Source organism: Urocampus carinirostris, chromosome 6 (assembly GCF_059441175.1).
Source record: "Urocampus carinirostris isolate Australia breed hairy pipefish chromosome 6, RoL_Ucar_1.0, whole genome shotgun sequence".
NCBI lineage: Eukaryota > Metazoa > Chordata > Actinopteri > Syngnathiformes > Syngnathidae > Urocampus > Urocampus carinirostris.
In genome coordinates this window covers 16,514,796-16,526,797 of record NC_142354.1, presented here as the reverse complement: position 1 = coordinate 16,526,797, position 12,002 = coordinate 16,514,796, and the positions used below count along the sequence as shown (strand labels likewise).

At 37.5% G+C, this 12,002-nt stretch overlaps 1 protein-coding gene across 1 annotated transcript in view; it reads right to left on the bottom strand.

The window, feature by feature from the left end:
* Positions 1-2,205: 2,205 nt before the first annotated feature.
* The window catches only part of errfi1a (ERBB receptor feedback inhibitor 1a), a 32,751-nt gene continuing 22,954 nt past the window's right edge, over positions 2,206-12,002 (bottom strand). The window contains exon 5 of the mRNA XM_088338060.1: positions 2,206-9,636. Within this exon, the coding sequence (XP_088194186.1) occupies positions 9,236-9,636 (401 nt within the window). The 3' untranslated portion in view covers positions 2,206-9,235. The remainder of the gene's footprint in view (positions 9,637-12,002) is intronic.

Here is a 12,002-nt window from a genome sequence, read left to right as displayed (position 1 = left end):
TCCTCATGTGTCCATTGGGTCATGCAAGAATAATATACACACTAATGTTCAAAAGTTTGGGGTCGCTTGGAAATGTCTGAAAAACCTGTAGGGGAAGAACCTCCATCTTTACTGAAGACCCTGTTATATACCCTTTTGTGCCATAACGGTTGTATGACGAGTTCATTTATTCAGCTGCAGTCAAAATATCTCCAAGTTTGATCAAGACTGATTACCCTAACTTCCTCTAGCCACTAACATTACACAGAAAAGTACTGTTTCTTTTTCAATGAAGATACCTTGAAACCAATCAGACATCGAAGCCAATACATTGTCAACGTGATAGATGACTATGTAAACTGCCAATGTCTGTTTAGTGCTATATCTTAATAAGTATATAAAAGCCCATTTCCATGAACCAGACATTGTGCTAATGGTGTTAGAAGGCTCATAGATGGTGAGAGAACCCTTGTGTAATTATGTTAGCACAGTTAAAAACGTTGAAAACGGTTCACCTGGTCAGAGAACCTATAAAACCGACCTTACTTTGAGTCAAGTCAAGTCATGTTTATTTGTGACGCCCTTAATCACAAGGAGTCTCAAAGGGCTGCACAGACCATGGACTACTGCAAACTACAGACTACTACAAAATACTTTTTAATACTACAAAATAACACAGTAAAACTACAAAAATACAACAGTAATATTATAAAATAAACAGTGAAACTACAAAAATACTTCAGTAATATTACAATACAAAATTACAGATATGGAAATACTCCTAAAATACTACAGCTCCTAGAATAGAATAGAATTCAATGCAATAATTCTGTGATTTTTGTAGTTTTTATGGTAGTATTTCTGTAGCATAACTGTGGGTCTAATTTTAAAGTATTTCTGTAGCACGATTTTTGTAGTATTACCATATTCTCTCTATAGTATTTCTTTGTAGTTTCACCTTAGTATTTTTGTAGTATTGCCATAGTCTTACCGTAGTAGTTTTACTTCAACATTTTTGTTGTATTACTCTAGTATTTTTGTAGTATTACCATAGTCTTACTGTAGTAGTTTTACAATAACATTTTTGTAGAATTACTCGAGGTATTTTTGTGTATTACCATAGTCTTACTGTAGTAGTTTTACTATAACATTTTTGTTGTATTACTCTAGTATTTTTGTAGCATTACCATAGTCTTTCTATAGTATTTTTTGTAGTTTCACCTTAGTATTTTTGTAGTATTACCATAGTCTTACTGTAGTAGTTTTACTATTACATTTCTGTAGTTTTACCATAGTCTTACTGTAGTAGTTTTACAATAACATTTTTGTAGTATTACCATAGTCTTAATGTAGTAGTTTCACGATCATTTTTTTGTAGTATAACTAGTGTTTTTGTAATATTACCATAGTCTTACTGTAGTAGTTTTACTATGACGTTTCTGTAGTATTACTCTAGTATTTTTGTAGTATTACTCTAGTATTTGTGTTGTAGTATTACCATAGTACAATAGTATTTTTAAATATTACTATAGTACTTCCATAGTATTAATATAGTGTTTTTGTAGTATTTTAAGGTTGTAAATGAGCAAATATCATTTGTGAGTGTGAATAAACATTCGGACTGAGAACCTTTGTGTGAAACTCCACAGTCAGTTCTTGTTCTAAAAAGGCTATTCCATCTGAGCAGTTGAAACTGAAGATCTCTTACAATTGTGTGTACTACTCCCTTGAGAAAAGAGCATCAACAGGCTCCAATCAAAATAGAAAGAGAAGTGGCTGGATGACAAGTACATTAGAGTCTCTTGTTTGAGAAATAGACACTTTATGGGATTTTAACTAGCAGCTTGGTTAAATAGTACCTGTAAAACTTGAGTGTCAACCTCTACACCGAAGATGAGACCCCGAGATGCTGACCTTTAATGCAGAGTGGCAAAGAAAAAGCTATATCTGAGACTGGAAAACAAAAGGAAAAGATTAAGATGGGCAAGCCAACACAACATTGGACAACTCATTTGACAAAAAAAAAATGTTGAGTTTATCATGGAAAACACAAAACTGTATGGTTGACCCCTAAACTTTGGAACGGTAGTGTGAGATATATATATATATATATATATATATATATATATATATATATATATATATATATATATATATATATATATATATATATATATATATATATATATATATATATATATATATATATATATATATATATATGTTTATTTTATTTTTTTACTCTGTCGGCTGCCAGCAGCCAGTCTGTCAGGCCACACCCACTGCAATCATGTCAGGTAGGAATGCATGAGCAGAACAGGAAAAACTGTGTCTATTCTCTGAAGGTAAACCCAGAGCAGAGCGAAGCTTCTTTCGCAAAGTGTTTTGAGACCGTCTCTATTTTCACAGAGGTACTCATCACCTCAACCGAGTCCACAAAACAATCCGTCGATGTGTGGATTTACCAGAGGGTCAGTATGGAATGAGGGGAATAAAAACAACATTCAAAGGGACACTGTGTAATATTTGACCAGTACATGTTGCCGTGATGTGTAGTTCTACCGAAGATCAGTTCGGAAAACAACAAGGAAGGTCACAAACTACGGGAACTCAATGACCAAAACGCACCATTTTTCTTCCAATTATTTTTACCCATATTTCAGAGGTTTTTGGTTTTCCAGGTACCCATAGCTGCAAGATGGCGGAAAATTAGCTCGCCTGCAGGTTAGCCTTATTTTATGTATTTAATGCAAACTCATCAACCTAAGGGTATTCTATATTTGCTCGTCTAAATGATAGTTTATGTATTCTTGCCTGCTATTCAACTCAATATTGTTTTTCTTTTATGAAGAATGTTTTTTAACCATTAGGAGGCACTGAATACTACACAATGACCCTTCAAATCCTTATTTTTGAATGAAAGAGGGTGGGGTAAACCCATTGGATCATTGGTAATCAGATTAAATATAAAACTTTAAAATACATAGAACCAACGGTTTAATTTTTAGCAAATGAGAGTTTTACATACAAAAAATATATTTGATCTTCAATTTTTGACTTCAATGATATCGAAAAGGTAACTGTAGCATGAACCAGGCCCAGTTGTTCAATGTGGATGCACAAATTGAGGATTTTGGGGGGATTTTTGGGTGAAATATTGTGAGTTTATAATAACTGTTGAGTAAAGTACTGTTATGCTCCTGTTACAAATTATATATTTGAAAGCAACGGTACGATTTTTCTTTCCTTTTTCCATGCTTACCTAATACTCATTTGCAGTTCAAAAAAAAAAAAAAAAAAAATCAAATAAGAAAGATCATGCCCCAAAATGGCGGACAATGTGAAATGGAGGATTCGTATCGAGGGAGGTAGCAAATGTGTTCCAAACAATGACTCACAGCTTGACCACTTAATATAAAACAATGAATTTCAGTAAGAATACATTCACTTAAGATGGGCATACACTCTATAAAACATCTTTTTGAGATTAGCTTTTGAGTTAATTGCAACGTAAGAGATGGAAGATCAACTCAAGGGTGGCGACTGAAAGGAGGACTGTTCGGGTCCTGTGGGTGTCAGTATGTTACGAACTGTGCCCCCCAAAATCCAGAATAGCTTTTTCCCGCCTACTTTACAATAGCAGTAACATGGGGCGCCGTCTGGGCCGTGATTTATGATTGGCTCTCACACTTGCACTTGAAATGCTCTCAGACATAAGCGTGAAAGGAAACACCTGTCAAAAGCTGAGGACATCATGGTCAAATGCTTTTAAACACATTGGTCAAGCGTTTGTTTTCATAAAAGCAAGTCAAACATGCTCCCAGCACTGAAATGTTCTCATAAACACAGATCAAAAAGTTACAAATGAGCAAACGCTTTCAAACACACTAGTCAAACATTTTTAAAATATGGTCACTTACTGTACTGAGATGGTCTCAAACACACGTCAAAAACGTACACACTTCATGGTAAAACGTTTCTAAACACAGTAGTCAAAAGTGCTCATTTACTTAAGTGAGACCCGTTTGTTCACAGTACTAAGATGCATGTATAAATGAGGATGAAAAATACTCAAACACATTTCAAACGCTTTCACAGACGTTGGTAAAATGTTTTACCTATTGATAAATTGTTATTATTAGTCAGTGCAAAGATTGCATGAGATGCCAGTTCCTTATTTGGACTAGTTGTTTTGACTTTTGTGTCAATGTCACTTTCGGACAATCATGTTGCTGTTCCTTGATATGCACAGCCTTTAGGGCTGATGTGGTTTTTGTAACCTTTGAAGATTTAATAAAAAGAGGGGGCTCGGAGGAGAGCTTTAGGAAGGGATGGAACTTTCTTAACACAGAGCCCTTCTCCCTGTCCTCAAAATTCTTTGATGTCTTCTCGCCTTCTTTTGAGTTTCAAGTCAAGTTTACACTTAACACATTTCTTTATGAATACAAACATTTCACCAGTGTGTGTGCAAGCATTTGGCATATGTTTATGTGTATATTTCACCATTATATATGCATGCATCGCAGTACTGTTTTTATTGCTTTTAAACATGCTGGCGAAATCTTGTGTTCATAAATAAGGGTAAAATATTTCCTCAGCTTGTGGAACAGCATTTGACATGCGTTTGTGAGTATATTTCACCATGATGTATGCATGCATGCATGCATCTCAGTACTGTGAGCGAAGGTGTTTCGCTTAAAGGAAGTGTACGCAATTCCGAAATTTTTTACTGGCTGCTGCCACATTGTGCCACCTTGGCTTGTGCCGTCATTGCAGCCTCTGTCAAGCTCCTTTTGCTGCACGTACAAATATGAGCATTTCTACAATGCGCTTAAATGAAATCTCTTTTTTTATCTTTCTTGGAGTTTCGGTTGGCGTTTGGTCTGTATTTAAAACAGGCCATCTCTTTCTTTCACCATTTTCATGCTACACTAACAAATGAAGACAAAATAAAAAACACAGGGACAAGCATAAAATTACCCCCCACGCCACAGCCTTCGCCCCTATTACTTCTACCTAATGAGTTCCGTCCTGAACAGCTTTGCTAAAATTATGATAAAAGCAGATGACGCGGTGTAAAAAAAATTCTAAGTGCTCTTTTAACTCAGTTTGACATTGTTAACACCTATTTAATAAAAAAAAATATTATACTTTCATTTTTTTAAGACAGTTCAAATGATGCACTTCACTTTTAAGTGAAGAGTGCTTTTGACCAGTGTTTGAAAGCATTTGACCAGTACGCGTGAAATCTTTTGACATGTGTTCATGAGACCAATTTAGTACTTTAAATGAGCGTGTTTGACATATTTGAATGAGAACAAATGTTTGACCAGTGTGTTGGAAAGTATTTAACCAGTATGCGTGCAATTTTTTTCACATGTGTTTATAAGACCGTTTCAGTCCTGTAAATGAGTGTGTTTGACATGTTTCAATGAAAACAATTGTTTGACCAGTGTTTTTGGAAGCATTTTACCAGTATGCGTGCAATTTTTTGACATGCGTTTATGATACCATTACAATACTGCAAATGAGCGTGTTTGACACATTTGTATAAAAACAAATGTTTGACCAGTGTGTTTGAAAGCATTTCACCAGCAGACGTGTACGCTTTTGAAATACTTTTCCTTTCACGCTTAAGTATCATAGCGTTTCAGTTGCCAGTGTAGGAGCCAATCATGAATTATGGCCCAGACGGCGGCCCATACAGTAACAAATTCAGCCACAGGTAAAACAGTCACCTCGGCGGACGACAGACACTGGCTGATTTTTCCATTCGTGGAATTGGGTGAACATCGTCAAACCAAAACTTTTTCCGTGTTAAAAAAAGTCATCTATCCAAAGATAAAAGTCTACACACCCTGTCAAGTTTTTTCAAATTGCTTACTTTTTCAAATGAAACTGAGTCAAAGGATTTCTAAACAGTTTTTTTACAAGTTGGGGAAGAAAAACTTACTAAACTTACTAAAACATAGAACGACGTTGAACAGACCTTACATAGCAGTGTTTTTCAACCAATGTTCCGCAGCGCACAAGGGTGCTGTGAGACTTTGTCGAGTGTGCCACAGATGTTTGCCTAATTTCAACTTTGCAAAAAAAAAAACATTGCTATTGGTTTCTTCTAAGGATTACCCAAGTAACTGCAACATTCTTCCATACGAGTAAATGGTTGCACATATCTTTTTTTGTTTTGTTTTTGTGTTTGTTTTATATATACTAATTATTTTCTCATGAGGTAGGTAGGACAGGAAAGAATATTTAATAACCTATTTTGTTGGATGAAGCCATTTAAGATTGTACTGTGAAAAAAACAAAGTAAAACATTGTGTATGATTTTAATTATTGTTTTAAAAAAAAACAAAGAATGTAGTAAAACAAATTAGTTCTACTAGAAAAGGGGTCGCTAACATTTTTAAAGCAAAGTGCTATTTTTCGTTACTGATTAGCGCCAAGTGATAACAGTTTGATACGCAGTTCTGATATAACATGTAAGAACGATGTTGTTATTAGGTTATTACTATGTTATTCACAGTTCACGGATCCCTTAATTGCCTGTGTCTTTGGGGCACCACTGAGGACGCAACTCCGGACATCTTTCTCCCCTGCTGACGGTTCCTGGTTGTCTTTGGGTTGGGGCAACGTTATCACCACTTTGTAACAATTAGTGTTAACGTAGGCTTAGTCAACCACTAAACATTATGCCAGATTTATTCGAAAATCCAATAACCCTAACCCTAACCCCTAACCCTAATCCTAACCAATGATATATTTTCAGAACCAGTCCGTGGGCTACACATGTGGTCGTAGGGATCTACCTGTTGCCCGTGAACACTGCGTTGACCCCTGCAAAAAAATACTTTCTGCTGATTTTAAGTATTTGCTATTTTTATAGAAACACAAGATAAAAATATAGCAAAGCTTGGATGAACTGGTTAAAAAATATATTAAATCTGAAATTACAGCCAAGTGATTAACCAAAACAAATAACCACGGTGGCCACAAACGATAAGAAAAAACATACTGCCAATTTACGCTTTCTAAAAAAACACAAACTGGTGCCAGGATTTAGTTTTTACACATTTTTGAGGGACAGTGTTTTTAGTTTGTAGTTTGATTTTAAAAAAGTACCATGGCTCAAGAAAAGTTGAAATCTTAACATCCACATCTCTAGTAATACTTTTGCGAACCTAGTTTTTCAGTTTTTAATCCTTATTTTGTGAGGCCACTGTTATTAATTTTCCTGTATCTCGCTCTTTCTTTCAAACAGGGGTGTGTAGACCTTTTATATCCACTTTAAATCGGTGTCCGACCGAATTGAGAAACAGGGTGGTGACTTTGCACAAACTCTTTTTATGCTAAAGTTCGGAAGCAGTTGTGACAAAAGATCTTGCGTTTGCTAAGCCGAACAGGATCTAAACCAAAAAACAAACAAAATAAAATAAAAAAAAAAAACAAAGGAGGCAGGGAGTTTCGCTAAACATCGAGTACAGCTATGTTTGAGTGTCCACAAAGTGCACTTGAATTTCATGCTAAGCTACAGGCATAATCATCCCTTTACATACAGTGGAAACTCGAGTGCTACAAACTTTCATTGGAGTCGTAAATAAATTATATAATGATTTTAGGGCTGAGTAGTATTTTCGAAATCAACAATAAATCCAATAAATATTTCTTCTAAACTCCTGTTTCCGTGTAGTGTCGTATAAGGGATTACGCAGACTCCCTTTACTGGTATGCAAATGATCATTGAATTAAATGTTCGAAGAAATCTATTTTTATCCAATTTAATTTTTAAGATTAATTCATTAGAATTATAATAGTTGATTTATATACATTATATAATTTTCTTGGGGACAATTTGTATTTATGTGCACTTTCTAACCAGTAATGTTTTGTTCAATGCCTACTAAGCTACTGCATTTTTTGCAAGCCAATATATTGGTGTTTAATTACCGTATTCTCCGCACTATAAGAGGTACAGGATTATAAAGCGCACCTCCCAAAATTAGTGTTTTGTGATATATCATACATAAGGCGCACCGGACTATAAAGCGCATGGGAATTCAAACTACTGTAAGGGCTAGGGTTGCCCAAATATAAACAAATGGCGTAGCCTTTATGCAATAGATTGATAGGTCGGAATACATCACTGATCAAAATTGCATAAGATAGGATGCGAAGGGAATCCACCCCAAATTGTGGCGTAGAGTGTGCCAGATCCTGTCCACTAGACGACCCGGGATATAGGGAATTAACCCAGATTGCGGCTTATAGTCCTATTTACTAAACTCCGAGGGAAACAGCCGTAACATGAGAAGGCATTAGGTCTTATGTTAGCACAGTATTTTAAGTGACGGTACCAAATTGATGTTATTACTAAGCCAGGCAACGATAATATTGTCAGACAATAAACTGGTCCGGGATACAGCTGCCTTTACAGAGCGCACAAAATTCTGAACTAAATGACGAGGAAGGCATTGTGGGAAGTAATTTGGTTGTTCTGAACTGAATGAAAAGAACGACGTCGAGGATAATATATTGATATACTCATGTCCTCACGTATTCACGTTTGTCACTTACAAAAGTTTGTTTGAGATAAGTAAAAGTTAAACAACATTCTCTCTACTTTAAAATATCTGGTACTCTGACTAAAAATAGTGTGATAATGCAATGAGACCTAAAGCCTTTTCATGTTTTATATGTTGGTCTTGTGAATCGGGTCCAATACTCTCCCTGCTGCGATATGGGGTTATATTCTCGTTGCAATTGTGAACAACCTTGGAGGTGAGCATCCAGTGCTCTTACAATTGGTACCTGGTTCGATACCCGCTGCCACCCTTGTTATGCAATGGGGGTCAGCGCATGTGAGGCGCACGGTCAAATTTCGGACCAAATTGGGGCTTCCGGGTGTGCCTTATAGTCCGAAAAATACGGTAATTAAACCTAACGAGAGACTTAGTATTCCAGTATTCCGAGTGTTACATGGTTACGTTACTGATCTTTTTCCCAGATGAGATAAAAAGCAGCAAACATGTAAGAAATAAAATAAAACCCAATGAAGCATCACTGACATGAAACACTGAGAGTTTGAGGTCCAAGGCCTGCTTGCACCTTCCACACCGTAAAAAAAGAAAATCCAAATTTCACCTGTGGTGATCCGAATCAGCAGTAACTGGATTGGGTGCTAGCCCACCCAACTTCTTTCAGTTTCTAACGGGTTGACAACTAAAAGCAGCACTATGGAGCATGACGAGGACCCTCAAACTAGATCCACGGGTGCTTTCCGCCTCGGGTGGCGGTCCCAGTCCGAGTTCGGGCTGTCCAAGGTCTGCAGGAAATTTTCCACCGACTCGGAGTCCACGAAAGCGGGCCGGTGAGGGAGAAGGTAGTAGTGAGTACTGCTGGCCTTTTTGCCTTCGTTGTCCACGATGGGTAGGATGCAAGGTGAACCCTCGCTGTTTTGTCTCTGTAATCCCCGACTGACGTATTTCGGGTCCGGAGCAAAGCTCTGGGTGGTGGGCATCACGCCGTTGACGTAGATGGGGAGGCTTTTCGGGCTGGGGGTCCGGGAAACTCCTAAGAACATGGGGTCCCTCGGTGGAAGCTTTGGCGGTTTGTCTTTGTCGCTGTATGACACCTCTGCTGACCAGCGGCGGATGTCTGCCAGGAGGACACAACATTTGTTTTAATGGTATATAGCAGCACTTCCAAACATGAGAATTCCAGTGCAGAGACCCCTCGCTATTTCAGTTATTGCCGGTGTTCTGCACTTCCTTCCTACTACATTCTACTAATGCTTAGTGCTCTTCCCACCAGTCATACATGCCTTTCACGCAGTGTATGTGATGGCAGAGCGTAATACAGACGCTCCCCTACTTACGACCATTCGACTTACGCAAAACAATAGGTACAAACATTTTTTTCAGGATGTCGAAAAATATCCAGACATTTCTGTAAGTTAGATTTTGTATTGTGTGCAGCTTTATCCGAGTAGAGTACAGTACTGTAGTGCTTCTTTCCGCGCTACCGGCATGTGGTGGCGCTGTGAGACGTCACCCAGGATCCACACCGAAGAGGAAATCTGGCTTCTACTTCCTAGTTTGTGTGTAAACACACTGCACTGTATCTCTAGCGCGCTAAGAACATTTTTATTGTTTAATATCTCGTGCATCCATTTGATATGGTTGGTGTAAAGTATAAGGAAGAGGCGAGCCGTTTCTTTTGAAAGTGGAATTGATGCAGTTGAGAAAATGGTTGGATCGCTTTTTTTCATCCACTTTTTAATCCGGAGGATAAACTCTTAAAGCGCATCCTCCAAAAGTTAGTTAAACTCAACTCTATTTATTTTTTATAGTCAAGTCATGTTTATTTGTATAGCCCTTAATCACAAGGAGTCTCAGAGGGCTTCACAGACCACAGAATGTCAACGCCTAATGTGTAACTTTGTCTTTCAGTACAATGCTTTATCATTTAGCCTACGTTGTTATAGAGCATATTATTTTATTAAACGTTTATTTTTCAGTTTCAAAACAATACAAGTTACTTATACAAGCCTTGTACATACTTATATATACCTTAAATATACATTCCATACAAAATCTAGCACTAAAATCAATCTCGTCCGTAAACAGGGCAGCTTGCTATATGAAGGGAAAATCTAAATCAGGACCAGTTCCACAGACTACCACTAGAGACAGCTCACTACCAGCATCCACTTGTCCGGGTCGCGCATGCAAACTACTACAGTGATCACTTGCTGTATCGCGTACATATTGCGATTTCGCTAGTTTGCAGAATTTCATCGAGTATTGTGTTTTACATTCTGATTGGCTAAGCAGATTCCCCACCCCTGTTCTGCTTGTGCTGAACAATAAATCGATAAATCTTTGTTACGTACGCGCAAACATTTTTAACTTTAACAAGTTTCTGTATTGTGTAAACAAAATGCTCTGGACAAACAAAAGCACCCAAAGGCAGAGGATGATGCTTTCTAACGCCAACACCGACTTCTCAACCCGCTAAACCTACTCTATAGCAAATTTGGCGCTCCGTATTGGCTCCCTGGCGTTTTTTCCAAAAAGTTTGATAACGGAAAAATATACATCTTCTGTAAAAAGGAAAAAATCATGTTCTAAACATTTTCCAATGAGTATAGATCAGTCCAGTATGCTTCTTTCCTTATAAGGCTAATATAAGGCTTTTCATTTTTTGTGGCTCCAGACATATTTTGGGGAGCGGGGGTGTTGGTCCAAAATGGCTCTTTCAACATTTTGGGTTGCCAAACGGAGAGTACCGTACTTTCCGCACTATAAGGCGCACCTAAAATTCTTATTTTTTTTCAAAAGCTGACCATGCGCCTTGTAATACAGTGCGCCTTATATATGGCTCAACATTAAATCACAAGGTCTCGCAACTTACGCAACAGCCGCCGACTCGATTTTCCCCCGAACGTGGAGTAGTCCGCGGTGTATGCTGGGATTTATATACCAGCGTTTGATTGGCTAACCAATGTGTCAATCATCATTTGAATCGATCACTATTGGCTAAAGTTATTCGGAGCCTCGGATAGGCTAGAGAGCCGAAACAAACCCTGCAATTGGCCGAAAACGATGTGTCAATCATCCGTTAAATCGATCGCTATTGGCTGAAGTTATTCGGAGCCTCGGATTGGCTAGATGGCCAAAACAAACCCTGCAATTGGCCGAGTTTAGCAATGGCGTAGCAAGCTTAGCAAGCTTGCTAAAGTACACCATAAAGAAACATGTTTTATTAGTCTGTATTTGCAAATAATTTACTCTCCTGGATTTACTTCACTCACGGTTGTAAGAAGACCATGATTGCGTATCATTATTGAACGTGAGAACTTAGGTGAGCTATGCGGCTTTTCCCAGTATCTTGTTTTAGAACGATCTTGATGTTGCTGTGATGAGTTGAGTGAATTAAACTCAATTCCAAGTGTTTATTGTCATATGCACAGTAAAGTTGCGAGCGAAAAAGAAAATAGAAACTAAGAAATGTTTGGCATT